Consider the following 15,381-nt stretch of genomic DNA (forward strand, 5'->3'; position numbering starts at 1 on the left):
GTCCATTTGTTCTGCTGGCAATTGATATTTGGGTTGTTTCTTATTCCTGTCTGTTGTGAGCTGCTGCTGTTATGTATATGCATCCTTGTACACTTGTGTGCAAGTCTTCTGGAATCAATATCCAAGAAGTATAATTGCTGAACCCTAGAGGAAGACACTTAATGTATACTGCCACAGAGGCTATGGTAGCTTGGGGGTTGTACATTGTGGCAGTTTTGATAGGGAATGCTTACCTTCAACTTAAGAAAATGCCAAACTATTTTCCAAAGTGATTGTACCAATTTATACTTCCACCATCAGTGTGGTGGTGGAAGTATAAATTTTTTCCACATCCTGACCAATTGTTGGTAAGTCAGATTTTTAATTTTTGCCATTGTAGTGTATAGAGTTATTATTATGGTTGTAATATTTATTTCTGTGATTGCTAATGAAGTTAAGCATCTTTTCCTTTGTTGGCCATTTGTATTTCTTTTTTGAAGTGCTTAGATATGTCCTTTGTTCATTTTTCTGTTGGACTGTCTTTATATTGATTTGTAAGAGTTATATATTTTGGACATGAGCCATTTGACAGTTAAATGTATAGCAAATGGTTATTGCAATTCTGTGTCCTCTTTCCATTTTCCTATATAGTTGACTGTTGAACAACATGGGGGTTGGGGGTGCCCCCTTGCCCCCCATGTGGTCAAAAATCTGTGTAGAAGTTTTGATTCCTCAAAAACATAACTACTAATAGCCTACTGTTGACCAGAAGGAAGCCTTTACTGATAATGTAAGTAGTCAGTTAACACATATTTAATATGTTGTATATATTCTATACTGTACTCTTATAAGAAAGTAACTAGAGAAAAAAATGTTAAGAAAATCATGAGGCTCCTGGGTGGCTCAGTGGGTTAAGCCTCTGCCTTTGGCTCCGGTTATGATCTCAGAGTCCTGGGATCAAGCCCCACATTGGGCTTTCTACTCAGCGGGGAGCCTGCTTCCCCCTCTCTCTGCCTGCCTCTCTGCCTACTTGTGATCTCTCTCTCTATCTCTGTCAAATAAATAAATAAAATCTTAAAGAAAAAGTGTTAAGAAAATCATAAGGAAGAGAAAATACATTTATACAGTATACATTTGTACAGTATTTATAAAAAAAAAATCCACATGTAGGTAGACCCATGCAATTCAAACCCATGTTATTCAAGGGTCAACTGTAGTTTCTTTTTATGAACTGAAGAACCCAATTTTAGTATAGAGATGTATGGTCTTTATAGTTTAGTGCTCTCTGTCTTATGAAATCTTTCCCTAGTCACAGTTGTAAAGTTATTCTCCTATATTATCTTATAGTTGTACAGTTTTGCCTTCTCACATTGAATCTAATCACCTGGGGTCATTTTTTTTTTAATGAAAGTATAGTTGGCATACAGTGTTACTTTGGTTTCAGGTGTACAACATAGGGATACAACAAGTCTAGGCATTATAATATGCTCACCATAAGTGTAGATGCCATGTGTCACTATACAGTGTTATTACAGTACCATTAATTATATTTCCCATGCTGCACCTTTTATCCCTGTGACATACACATTCCCTAACTAGAAGCCTGTACTTCCTACTCTCCTTCACCCATTTTGCCCATCCCCCCAACACCTCTGCACTCTGGCAACTACCTGTTCTCTACTTATGGATCTCTTTCTGCTTTTTTTTTTTTTGTCCCTTTGTTTTGTTTTTTAGATTTCACACAGAGGTGAAATCATATGGTTTTTTCCTTCCTCTGCCTCAATCGTTTCACTTATCATAATAACTCTTTTGGTTCATCTTTGTTATCTCAAATGGCACAATCTCACTTGTTTTTATGGCTAATATTATATTGTGTCTATATACCATATATACCATTTATAAATGGGCACTTGGATTGCTTTTTTAAAAATTTTGCTTTTAATGATTGTAAATAATGCTACAGTAAACATAGGGGTACATATATCTTTTCAAATTAGTCTTTTCATTTTCTTTGAGTAAATACTCAGTAGTGGATTTACTGGATCATATGGTATTTCTGCTTTTAATTTTTTTTTAAAGATTTTTTATTTCTTATTTTATTTATTTATTTATTTGACAGATGAAGATCACAAGTAGGCAGAGAAGCAGGCAGAGAGAGAGGAAGCAGGCTCCCGGCTCAGCAGAGAGCCCGATGCGGGCTCGCTCCCAGGACCCTGGGATCATGACCGAAGGCAGAGGCTTTAACCCACTGAGCCACCCAGGTGCCCCTCTACTTTTAATTTTTTGAGGAACCTCAGTGACTGTACCAACTTAGATTCCCATCAGCAGTGGACAAATGTTCCCTTTTGTCCACATCCTTGCCGACACTTATTACTCTTTTCTTTTTCATACTAGCCATTCTGATAGCTACAAGGTAGTATCTCCTTAGAGTTTTGATTTGCACTTACCTGATGATCAATGACATTGAGCATCTTTTTTTTTTTTTTTTTTTTGAGTAATCTTTGCCCAACATGGGGCTCCAATGCATGACCCTGAGATCAACAATCACATGCTCTACTGACTAAGCCATCCTTGATTTTGAGCATCTTTTCATGTGTCTGTCGGCCCTCTTCATGTCTTCCTCAGAAAAATGTCTGTTCAGGTCCTCTGCCCATTTTTTAATCAGATTATTTGTTGTTTGGTGTTAAGTTGTATAGGTTCTTTATATAATTTGGACATTAACCCCTTACCAAATATATCATTTGGAAATATGTTCTCTCATTCGGTAGGTTGCTATTTTTTGTTTTGTTCGTGGTTTCCTTTGCTGTGCAAAAGCTTTTTTATTTTTTATTTTCATTTTTATTTTTAAAAAATATTTATTTTGAGAGAGAGAAAGAGTGAACTTGCAGGGGGAGGAGAAAGAGAGAGGGGTAATCTTTTTTTTTTTTTTTTAAAGATTTTATTTATTTATTTGACAGAGAGAGATCACAAGCAGATGGAGAGGCAGGCAGAGAAGGAGAGAGAGGGAAGCAGGCTCCCTGCTGAGCAGAGAGCCCGATGTGGGCCTCGATCCCAGGACCCTGAGATCATGACCTGAGCCGAAGGCAGCGGCTTAACCCACTGAGCCACCCAGGCGCCCTAGAGAGGGGTAATCTTAAGCAGACTCCATGCTGAATGCAGAGCCCAACACAGAGCTCCATCTCACAACCCTGAGATCATCACCTGAGCAGAAATTAAGAGACGAAAAGCTTTAAATTTTGATGTACTCCCAGGAGTTTAACTGCTTTTGTTTCCCGTGTCTGAAGAGACATATCCAGAGTAATGCTGCTAAGTCCAGTAACAAAAAGATTACTGCCTGTATTTTCTTCCAGGACTTTAATGGTTTCAGGTCTCACATTTAGGTCTTCAGTCCATTTTGAGTTTATTTTTGTGTATCGTGTAAGAAAGTGGTCATTTCATTCTTTTGCCTGTAAGCTGTCCAGTTTTCCCAGCATCATTTGGCATTCCAGGCTTTAGTAGTGGGTTTATAGTGATGGTAAATGTATTTAGAGATCTTTTGACCATCTTCTTTTGTTTTTTCCTAATTATCATTTTTTTCTGTGCTTTTTTCTTTTTTGATTTTTTTCTCTATTACTTTTTCTTCTTCACTATTGATTTAGAAGTTTTATAGTTCAGCTCTATTGATTTTTCTGTTGTTACTCTATCTTAGTAATTATCTTAAAATTTTAAATATATACTTAGGGTCCAATTAGCAGACAAACCACATTGCATAGTTAGCAAACAGGAAAATTTAAAACAAGAATTTCTAACTAGCAAAAGGTAGTTAACTACTATAAAAGGGGATAACAGAGGACTCTAAGAAGTACAGAATAGCAGCTGCAGAAAGCATATACTACCCTCAGGGATAAAGGAGAGTGAAGAAAGAAATTGTGAAATTTGGAAGAATGCCTTCCAACTAGGTTGAGATTGAAAACTGAGGAGAGTTTTAGTGGCCATAGGAAGAAGCCTCCTTGTGGCAAAAAAAGAGCAAAACAACCCAGCTTGCTCACTGGTGTTGAACCATGAAGGCCATGGTTATGGTGCCAGAGCCCAAGGACATGAACCAAAGGTAAACTGTGAGGGGTGCTTCAGTAACAGAGAACAGCCTCCACACAACAACTACCTGGCTGCCATGGAAAACAGCACAACAAAAGAAAAAAGAAAAGCCCCTTTTTCTTCCTCTGGCCTTTAGTGTTTCTCCAATGCCCTCTATTAGCATCAAGCCCGCGCCAAAGACACAAGTCTGGTGTGCCCTGAATCAAAGCAGGGCAAAGATGGGTTGATTTGGAGCTGAGAGGTGATAAGGTAGTATCTGACCCAAATCTATCTATAATTTATTTTTAAAATATAAAACTATCTTTAGTTTCCTAATAAGATAAGGACCTGAACGCTTTAACTTTCCAATGCACCAGCCTCTTAGTCCTTTTTAAATCTTAATACCAGCATTTTAGTGCCACTGTGTTTTTGAAACCAGTTTTTCCAAAAATTTTCGGTTGCTTGCCTGTTATATTTTCTAAGCAGTCAAGACTTAGGTTAACATTTTGTGGATTTTTTGGTCCCCATTGTTTCCCATGTGCCACTTCTGAATATTATACTTTCTTTCTTACTGAAATACATCTCTTGGCCATTTTTCAGTTTGATGTTCTCATGTGTTTCATATTTTTTAAATTCCAATTTTATTTTATAATTTTGCCTGTGAGTTTCTTCTAATGGGAATTACCTGCTGCAGAGGTCTCACATGTGCCCTGGATGGGTGTGGCAACCCTGACGGCCAGTTTTGTGGTTGCCTGTGTCAGGGCTTCTCGTGATTGTAGATTCTATACCGGTTTTCACATAAGTTTCAAGGTTTGGGGGTTTCTATACCAAGTCAATTGGGTGTAGCCTCAGACCCTGTGTTCCTGTAAGACAGATGAGTTGACTGCTTCCAACCATTGTTGACAGCCAGCTTTTTGTCCTCATTGGCAGCCAAGGTGTTTTCTGATAAAACTTCTCAGGCTTCTTGACCCTTACACAAGCCTTGCTTCTGTCAGTGTATGCTAAAATTCTGGTTCTTATCAACACTTAGATTTCCTCTTTGGACCATCACCAGGAAATTTACCTGTGTTACTTCATCAGCCCTGTTTAAAATAAATGCTGTTCATGGTTTAAGTAGGTTTTCTCTGTGTTTGGAAGAGGAAGGATAGGTTTTCACTTGTTGGCCATCTTAACCAGAAGTTATTTTAGGGTTGCTAATACTCAGGATGTGATACATGATGTATTCCTTTATACATCTCTGATGCTTTACCATTTTCAAGGCACATGTAGTGAACATTGCAATGCCATTGTGAAGTAGACAGGACAAGCATCAGTTGCCTGATTTTATTCTGAAATTTGTCACTCAAAATAGAAATCTTAGCAGAAACAAATTTTATTACACATCTGCCATGTATTTAGGATAGTCTTGGATGATAGGGGTTGAAAGATCAGTTACAATAACTTAGTTCAGCTGGAAGGACAGTAAACAGAAACATTAAAATTCAAATACGAGTAGTTCTTAGTGTATGACCTTCATAGATACCTAATAAGCCTTTAAAAAAAATTTTTTTTTACTTTTTAATAAACATGTATTTTTATCCCCAGGGGTACAGGTCTGTGAATCGCCAGGTTTACACACTTCACAGCACTCACCATAGCACATACCCTCCCCAATGTCCATAACCCCACCCCCCTCTCCCGACCCCAGCAACCCTCAGTTTGTTTTGTGAGATTAAGAGTCACTTATGGTTTGTCTCCCTCCCGATCCCATCTTGTTTCATTTATTCTTCTCCTACTTCCCTAACTCCCGACGTTGCATCTCCACTTCCTCATATCAGGGAGATTATATGATAGTTGTCTTTCTCCAATTGACTTATTTCACTAAGCATGATACCCTCTAGTTCCATCCACGTCCTCACAAATGGCAAGATTTCATTTCTTTTGATGGCTGCATAGTATTCCATTGTATATATATACACCACATCTTCTTTATCCATTCGTCTGTTAATGGACATCTAGGTTCTTTCCATAGTTTGGCTATTGTAGACATTGCTGCTATAAACATTCGGGTGCACATGCCCCTTCGGATCACTACATTTGTATCTTTAGGGTAAATACCCAGTAGTGCAATTGCTTGGTCATAGGGTAGTTCTATTTTCAACATTTTGAGGAACCTCCATGCTGTTTTCCAGAGTGGTTGCACCAGCTTGCATTCCCACCAACAGTGTAAGAGGGTTCCCCTTTCTCCACATCCTCACCAGCATCTGTCATTTCCTGACTTGTTAATTTTAGCCATTCTGACTGGTGTGAGGTGGTATCTCATTATGGTTTTGATTTGTATTTCCCTGATGCCGAGTGATGTGGAGCACTTTTTCATGTGTCTGTTGGCCATCTGGATGTCTTCTTTGCAGAAATGTCTGTTCATGTCTTCTGCCCATTTCTTGATTGGATTATTTGTTCTTTGGGTGTTGAGTTGGCTAAGTTCTTTATAGATTTTGGACACTAGACCCTTATCTGATGTCGTTTGCAAATATCTTCTCCCATTCTGTCAGTTGTCTTTTGATTTTGTTAACTGTTTCCTTTGCTGTGCAAAAGCTTTTGATCTTGATAAAATCCCAATAGTTCATTTTTGCCCTTGCTTCCCTTGCCTTTGGCAATGTTCCTAGGAAGACCTTGCTGCAGCTGAGTCAAAGAGGTTGCTGCCTGTGTTCTCCTCAAGGATTTTGATGGATTCCTTTCTCACATTGAGGTCCTTCATCCATTTTTAGTCTATTTTCGTGTGTACTATAAGGAAATGGTCCAATTTCATTTTTCTGCATATGGTTGTCCAATTTTCCCAACACCATTTATTGGAGAGGCTTTTTTCCATTGGACATTCTTTCCTGCTTTGTCGAAGATGAGTTGACCATAGAGTTGAGGGTCCATTTCTGGGCTCTCTATTCTGTTCCATTGATCTATGTGTCTGTTTTTGTGCCAGTACCATGCTGTCTTGATGATGACAGCTTTGTAATAGAGCTTGAAGTCCGGAATTGTGATGCCACCAACTTTGGCTTTCTTTTTCAATATTCCTTTGGCTATTCGAGGTCTTTTCTGGTTCCATATAAATTTTAGGATTATTTGTTCCATTTCTTTGAAAAAAATGGATGGTACATTGATAGGAATTGCATTAAATGTGTAGATTGCTTTAGGTAGCATAGACATTTTCACAATATTTATTCTTCCAATCCAGGAGCATGGAACATTTTTCCATTTCTTTGCGTATTCCTCAATTTCTTTCATGAGTACTTTATAGTTTTCTGTGTATAGATTCTTAGTCTCTTTGGTTAGGTTTATTCCTAGGTATCTTATAGTTTTGGGTGCAATTGTAAATGGGATGGAGTCCTTAATTTCTCTTTCTTCTGTCTTGTTGTTGGTGTAGAGAAATGCAACTGATTTCTGTGCATTGATTTTATACCCTGACACTACTAAATTCCTGTACAAGTTCTAGCAGTTTTGGAGTGGAGTCTTTTGGGTTTTCCACATATAGTATCATATCATCTGCGAAGAGTGATAGTTTGACTTCTTCTTTGCCGATTTGGATGCCTTTAATTTCTTTTTCTCGTCTGACTGCTGAGGCGAGGACTTCTAGTACTATGTTGAATAGCAGTGGTGATAATGGACATCCCTGCCATGTTCCTTACCTTAGCGGAAAAGCTTTCAGTTTTTCTCCATTGAGAATGATATTTGCGGTGGGTTTTTCATAGATGGCTTTGATAATATTGAGGTATGTGCCGTCTATCCCTACACTTTGAAGAGTTTTGATCAGGAAGGGATGCTGTACTTTGTCAAATGCTTTTTCAGCATCTATGGAGAGTATCATATGGTTCTTGTTCTTTCTTTTATTAATGTGTTGTATCACACTGATTGATTTGCGGATGTTGAACCAACCTTGCAGCCCTGGAATAAATCCAGCTTGGTCGTGGTGAGTAATCCTTTTAATGTACTGTTGAATCCTATTGGCTAGTATTTTGGTGAGAATTTTTGCATCTGTGTTCATCAAGGATATTGGTCTGTAGTTCTCTTTTTTGATGGGATCCTTGTCTGGTTTTGGGGATCAAGGTGATGCTGGCCTCATAAAATGAGTTTGGAAGTTTTCCTTCCATTTCTATTTTTTGGAACAGTTTCAGGAGAATAGGAATTAGTTCTTCTTTAAATGTTTGGTAGAATTCCCCCGGGAAGCCATCTGGCCCTGGGCTTTTGTTTGTTTGGAGATTTTTGATGACTGTTTCAATCTCCTTACTGCTTATGGGTCTGTTCAGGCTTTCTACTTCTTCCTGGTTCAGTTGTGGTAGTTTATATGTCTCTAGGAATGCATCCATTTCTTCCAGATTGTCAAATTTGTTGGCGTAGAGTTGCTCATAGTATGTTCTTTGGTGTTCGTTGTGATCTCTCCTCTTTCATTCATGATTTTTATTTATTTGGGTCCACTCTCTTTTCTTTTTGATAAGTCTGGCCAGGGGTTTATCGATCTTATTAATTCTTTCAAAGAACCAGCTCCTAGTTTCGTTGATTTGTTCTATTGGTTTTTTTCGTTTCTATTTCATTGATTTCTGCTCTGATCTTTATGATTTCTCTTCTGCTGGGTTTAGGGTTTCTTTCTTGTTCTTTCTCCAGCTCCTTTAGGTGTAGGGTTAGGTTGTGTACCTGAGACCTTTCTTGTTTCTTGAGAAAGGCTTGTACCGCTATATATTTTCCTCTCAGGACTGCCTTAGTTGTGTCCCACAGATTTTGAACCGTTGTGTTTTCATTATCATTTGTTTCCATGAATTTTTTCAATTCTTCTTTAATTTCCTGGTTGACCCATTCATTCTTTAGAAGGATGCTGTTTAGTCTCCATGTATTTGTGTTCTTTCCAAATTTCCCCTTGTGATTGAGTTCTAGCTTCAGAGCATTGTGGTCTGAAAATATGCAGGGAATAGTCCCAATCTTTTGATACCGGTTGAGACCTGATTTATGACCTAGGATGTGATCTATTCTGGAGAATGTTCCATGTGCACTAGAGAAGATTGTGTATTCTGTTGCTTTGGGATGAAATGTTCTGAATATATCTGTGATGTCCATCTGCTCCAGTGTGTCATAAGGCCTTTATTTCCTTGTTGATCTTTTGCTTGGATGATCTGTCCATTTCAGTGAGGGGAATGTTAAAGTCCCCTACTATTATTGTATTATTGTTGATGTGTTTCTTTGATTTTGTTATTAATTGGTTTATATAGGTGGCTGCTCCCACGTTAGGGGCATAGATATTTAAAATTGTTAGATCTTCTTGTTGGACAGACCCTTTGAGTATGATATAGTATCCTTCCTCATCTCTTATTATAGTCTTTGGCTTAAAATCTAATTCATCTAATATAAAGTTTGCCACCCCAGCTTTCTTTTGATGTCCATTAGCATTGTAAATTGTTTTCCACCCCCTCACTTTAAATCTGGAGGTGTCTTCGGGTTTAAAATGAGTTTCTTGTAGGCAACATATAGATGGGTTTTGGTTTTTTATCCATTCTGATACCCTGTGTCTTTTGATTGGGGCATTTAGCCCATTAACATTCAGGGTAAGTATTGAGAGATATGAATTTAGTGCCATTGTATTGCCTGTAAGGTGACAGTTACTGTATATTGTCTCTGTTCCTTTCTGATCTACGTTAAGGCTCTCTCTTTGCTTAGAGGACCCTCTCAATATTTCCTGTAGAACTGGTTTGGTGTTTGCAAATTCTTTCAGTTTTTGTTTGTCCTGGAAGCTTTTAATCTCTCCTTCTATTTTCAGTGATAGCCTAGCTCGATATGGTATTCTTGGCCACGTTTTTCTTGTTTAGTGCTCTGAATATATCATGCCAGTTCTTTCTGGCCTGCCAGGTCTCTGTGGATAAGTCTGCTGCCAATCTAATGTTTTTACCCTTGTATGTTACAGACTTCTTTTCCCGGGCTGCTTTCAGGATTTTCTCTTTGTTGCTAAGACTTGTAAATTTTACTATTAGGTGACAGGGTGTGGACCTATTCTTGTTGATTTGGGGGGGGGGGTTCTCTGCACCTCCTGGATTTTGATGCTTGTTCCCTTTGCCATATTAGGGAAATTCTCTCCAATAATTCTCTCCAATATACCTTCTGCTCCCCTCTCTCTTTCTTCTTCTTCTGGAATCCCAGTTATTCTAATGTTGTTTCGCCTTATCGTATCACTTATCTCTTGAATTCTCCCCTCATGGTCCAGCAGTTCTTTGTCCCTCTTTTGCTCAGCTTCTTTATTCTCTGTCATTTGGTCTTCTATATCACTTAACTCTTTCTTCTGCCTCATTTATCCTAGCAGTAAGAGCCTCCATTTTTTATTGCACCTCATTAATAGCTTTTTAATTTCAATTTGGTTAGATTTTAGTTCTTTTATTTCTCCAGAAAGGGCATTTATCTCTCCAGAGAGGGTTTCTCTAATATCTTCCATGCCTTTTTCATGCCTGGCTAGAACCTTGAGAATTGTCATTCTGAATTCTATATCTGACATATTACCAGTGTCTGTATTGATTAGGTCCCTAGTGTTTGGTACTGCCTCTTGTTCTTTTTTTTGTGGTTAGTTTTTCCACCTTGCCATTTTGTCCAGATAAGAGTATATGAAGGAGCAAATAAAATACTGAAAGGGTGGCAAAGACCCCAGGAAAATGCGCTTTAACCAAATCAGAAGGGACCCCAAATCGTGGGAGGGAGAAAGGGGATAAAAAGAAGTTCAGAAAAAAAAAAAAAAGAAAAACGAATAAAGAAAATATAAAAAAGATATATATTAGATAAACTAGTTTAAAAACATTGAAAAAGAAAAGGGTAAAAGTTAAAAAAAATTTAGCAGAAGAAAAAAAATAAAATTTAAAAAAAATTAACCACAAGACTAAAGAATCATGGGGAGAAAGCCATGAGTTCCGTGCTTTGCTTTCCCCTCCACTGGAATTCTGCTGCTCTCCTTGGTAGGTGAACTTTGTCTTGGCTGGATTTCTTGTTGATCTTCTGGGGGAGGGGCCTATTTTAGTGATTCTCAAGTGTCGTTGCCCCAGGCGGAATTGCACTGCCCTTACCAGTGGCCTGGCTAAGTAATCAGCTCAGGTTCGCTTTTGGGAGCTTTTGTCCCCTGAGCGCTTTCTGTAGAGTTCTGGAGGATGGGAATGAAAATGGCGGCCTCCTAGTCTCTGGCCCAGAGGAGCCGAGAGGTCAGGGCCCCACTCTTCAGTGTGCCCTCAGAGAAAAGAGCCCAATCACTCCCGTCTCCCTGGCCTCTGGCCGCACTCCGAGCTCACCCAGCCTGCGACCAGTTCAAGGTAACCCCGAGCTGAGAGTTCACTCCTTAGCCCTGTCTCTGTAGCCGGCTTCCCCAGTCTAATACCTGCGAGCTCTGCGACACTCAGACACCCCCGATCCTTCTGTGATCCCGCATGGGCTTCACCCCAGTTTAGCCTCTGGAGTTATGTCCCACAGTGGAGCATACTTTTAAAAGTCCTGATTTTGTGCTCCGTTGCTCCGCTGTTTGCCGGGAGCCGGCCCCTCCCCCCACAGTCTATCTTCCCGTCATTTTGGATTCACTTCGCCGCCAGTCCTACCTTTCAGAAAGTGGTCGATTTTCTGTTTCTAGAATTGCTTTTCTTCTTCTCTTCGGTTTCCTGTTGGATTTGTAGGTGTTTGCAATGGTTTGATAAGCTATCTAGGTGATCTCCTGCTACCTGATGTAGTCTCAGCCTGCTACTTCTCCGCCATCTTGACTCCTCCCTCTCCTCTAATAAGCCTTTTTAAAAATTAAATGTTACAAGGCAGGGAATTATTAAAATTAAAAATATACAGTATTGACAGTAAATGCTGTAGGAGATGAGGGAGGCCATTTCAGTGTGGACTGGCACAGAAGAGGTGGGTTTTGAGACAAGGCTTTTGAAGAGGATAGGATTTGAATAGGTAGGATATGATATATAGACTAGTCTGGAATAGAGCATCTGCACATAAATAAAGTAGCAAAACACTAGGGACTAGATTGTTAGGGCCAAAGGACAAAATTAAGTGGGTTTTATTCTTGTAGAAAACGGGAAATGATGGATATAAGTGAGAATAACATAACAAACTTTAAGATGTTAACCATTCTTCAGAAAAGCAGCAGTGAAGGCAGTGAGGGGAGGGGAACAGGAAACTGATGGCAGGAGCTGTTGCCTGAGTGAAGAGAAAAGGACATAAATTCAACAGTAGCTCTAGGATAACATCAGAGAGAATGAGAACATTTGGTGTTACAAAGTTTGAAATAGGGGCACCTGGGTGGCTCAGTGGTTTAAAGCCTCTGCCTTCGGCTCAGGTCATGATCCCAGGGTCCTGGGATCGAGCCCTGCATCGGGCTCTCTGCTCAGCGGGAAGCCTGCTTCTCCCTCTCTCTCTCTGCTGGCCTCTCTGCCTACTTGTGATTTCTGTCTGTCAAATAAATAAAATCTTTAAAAAAAAATAAAGTTTGAAATAGAGGCACTTGTTTGTGCAATTTACATATTTTGCTTTTTTTTTTGACGCCCCTCCCCCCAGCCCCCCCGCCCCGCCCATATTTTGCTTTTAAATGTTACTTAAACAGCCATCTTAGAAAGGTAGAATAGAATTGCCAAACCATCTGAGAGAGAGACAGAAGCTCCTTTCTTCTGGCACCAACACTCTGCAGCAGTCTCTAGAGTTCTGTGGTAGTGGAAATACAGACCTGGACTTGGGGTTTGGTTTGCTTTTTCCTATGAAAATGATGCCACATGCTGGAGTTTGCCATCCCACGTTGGAGTATTTAACTCTGAGTATTTAGGTATATCACTATAACATTGTTGCCATCAGAAAAGTACACTTTAGTTCTATAGTAGATAAAGGAACAAATTTCCAGGCAGTAAAGTACCAAAGGTGGCAGAAGGACCAGAAGGGCTTAGGAGGTGTTGGCTTTTGGCACTTTTGGTGTGGGTCACTTTTTATTCCCATAAAAGAAGCCTCTTCCCTTGGTAGTCACTTCCCAGGAATACTGGTAGCTGTTCCAGCTGCTCCTTCACCCCTTATGTCTGAGACAGGACACTTTTGACACATACATTTGGGCAAATCCCAAGTTATATGGTATATAATTACCTAAAAAAAAAAATCACCAGTGAGGTTCTGATAATTTATTAGGTATGAACACCACATTTCTTTCAACAACTAAATCTAACCGAGAGTAGTACTTTTATATATGTTTACCTCTTTCTAATATTATCCAGTCATGTACTTAAATTTCACACAAAAATGTATGTATATATTTTCAAATGGCTGTTCTGATTTAAATTACAAGATATACATATGTACACATTTTAATATAAAGGTGGTAAGGGTGCTCATCAACTTCTGGGCTGCCCATCTGGAGTCAGCTCGTACCTGTAAAACAGTTGGGTTTGGACTTGTGTTAGTATCACAGGTGTATTGTGGTGGCAGCATCAGGACAAGCAGCCTTGTCTAGCTAGCCTAGGTCCCTCTGGGACCGGGAGAACCTATCCCTCTGTAAGTCGACTGGCCGGGGTTAAGACTAGGGCTTAAAGAGAAGAGGTCTGTTAGGTAAGTGAGAACTATAGGCAGAAAATCCTTAAGTATAGGTAATAATGTGTCTCCTTCCTTGATAAGCAAAGAAGCTGACATGTACTGAAAAAGGAAGAATTTTGGAAAAAGATCATGTGCAACTGCTGGAGACAATGTCTTAAGTATCAGATTAATGTGATAAAATGAAAGGGCTCACTTACCATCGTGAGAAGCCCTTAATCAGATCCTCTTTTGATAAGTCAATCAGAACCTAAACAAACACAAATAATCAGTTTCCTTCCAAAAAACTGCATTAAATGGAAACATATTGGGACAAATGGAATTAATCATAAAAAGGGCCTCCTTGGGTTTCAGTTTTGAGCAGGGACTCTTTTTCTTTTAGCTCTCAACATGGAACCTCTCCAGAAGTGCAATACAGGCACTGGCCTCAGTGTACTAGGAAAAGGAGAACTGCTCTTCAGAGTTAAACCTCAGAATTTATCAATTTTCCTGAGAGAACAACTTGCCTTTACTCATGAACTGAATTGTAATTTTAAGCAAGACACCATGGTTGCCTCAACTCTAAAAATAAGGATAACTTCCCCTACATCATCTAAGTAGGATCTTAAAAAGATTATAAGAAGGTGTTTATTAAACTATCGCTGCAAAGTATTGTATAAATACCCTTTTTATCTGTACTTGGCATCTTCCTGAAGATTATACATTCTCTACTTCAAGTAAAATCCCATCTCCACAAAAATCTTGACATAATGAGACCCAAGCTTCACATATTATCAAAACAAACTTAATAGATGTTCAAATACTTGTGCAATGATGAGTTTGGATAGATTCTCCAACTTGTTAAAATAGTATTTATCATATTAATTTACCCACCTGTTTTACTTTCAGCAATGTTAAAATACCCTCCACTCCCAAAACCTCCCAATGAGACTCTAACCTCCTTGAAGCCAGTTCTGGTAACAGCCAGATGATACCATCAGAATTTCTGCAAGGTGTTCCACCAATGAACTCCAGGTAGAGTGCTGTGGGAGGCAGAGTACCAAGAGTCCTTCTTGTACTTACTTTTCCTAGCTCCTTCCTTCTGTGTGAGCCAAGTGGCCTACTGTTTTTCACTGCAACATCTAGTGACCTCTTCTTTACTTCTTCCATGGGAACAAAAAATTCAAATCTTAAAGATGCAAAAAGTCAAAGTGAGATTTACTCTTTTTTTTTTAGATTTACATATTTTAATCATTTTTGTTGAAAATCTGAAGTGTTTGATCCATTTTCCTACTTTTAAAACAGAAGATATATTCAGGGGACCATCTAGAATAGTGTTGGCTCATAGCAGATATTTAATGGATCATTATTACAGGTAATCACTGTCCTATGCTAATCACAAGCTTTAGAAGTATCAAGAGGCTGTTTGCCTCTCTGTGAAGGCCTTGGACTGCTTGAACTACTATGTTTTGGGGTTTCTTACTTTCTCTGAGCCTACCCTGGCTGCCTTTATTTTAGCTGCCCCTTCAACAGTGCTTGCTCATAGGACCACCTCAACCCCTATCTCTCTTGTTTTTTCTGACCAGCTAAGGACTAGAATGCTGAATAGTCAGGTGTATTGGAACTTCATAGAAAACAGTGGACCTTCCCCTTTCTGCCTGTGGAGTACGGCAGAGGAATCTTAGGGTACAAGCTTTGTCATAAACTCACAAGAGGCCACTGGAATCCTTATAGGTAGTTTTTGTTTTTGAGGTAAGGGAACATTAGTTTCAAGTGTTTAACAATGACTTGCTTTTTGTATATACTGCAAAATGATCACTGTAAGTC

The 15,381-nt window shown here is 39.1% G+C and overlaps 2 protein-coding genes across 9 annotated transcripts in view; one reads left to right on the plus strand and one right to left on the minus strand.

Annotated features, from left to right (window-relative positions):
* CEP70 (centrosomal protein 70) overlaps positions 1-15,381 on the plus strand; it is a 108,652-nt gene that overhangs the window by 86,757 nt on the left and 6,514 nt on the right. For 2 of the 6 annotated variants that reach the window (XM_047735902.1, XM_047735935.1), the window contains one exon: positions 13,958-14,596. The exons of 1 other annotated variant lie outside the window; for it this stretch is intronic. In XM_047735902.1, the coding sequence (XP_047591858.1) occupies positions 13,958-14,175 (218 nt within the window). In that variant the 3' untranslated portion in view covers positions 14,176-14,596. Of the gene's footprint in view, positions 1-13,957; positions 14,597-15,381 lie in introns of those variants that run through there. 3 more of the 6 variants (XM_047735895.1, XM_047735888.1, XM_047735930.1) reach the window with 2 other exon arrangements.
* The window catches only part of ESYT3 (extended synaptotagmin 3), a 48,804-nt gene continuing 46,008 nt past the window's right edge, over positions 12,586-15,381 (minus strand). For 2 of the 3 annotated variants that reach the window (XM_047735854.1, XM_047735845.1), the window contains 3 exons: positions 14,638-14,743; positions 13,776-13,825; positions 12,586-13,416 (listed from right to left, as the gene is read on the minus strand). In XM_047735854.1, the coding sequence (XP_047591810.1) occupies positions 13,380-13,416; positions 13,776-13,825; positions 14,638-14,743 (193 nt within the window). In that variant the 3' untranslated portion in view covers positions 12,586-13,379. Of the gene's footprint in view, positions 13,417-13,775; positions 13,826-14,637; positions 14,744-15,381 lie in introns of those variants that run through there. The other variant, XM_047735876.1, reaches the window with a different exon arrangement.

Source organism: Lutra lutra, chromosome 1, assembly GCF_902655055.1.
Source record: "Lutra lutra chromosome 1, mLutLut1.2, whole genome shotgun sequence".
Taxonomy (NCBI): Eukaryota; Metazoa; Chordata; class Mammalia; order Carnivora; family Mustelidae; genus Lutra; species Lutra lutra.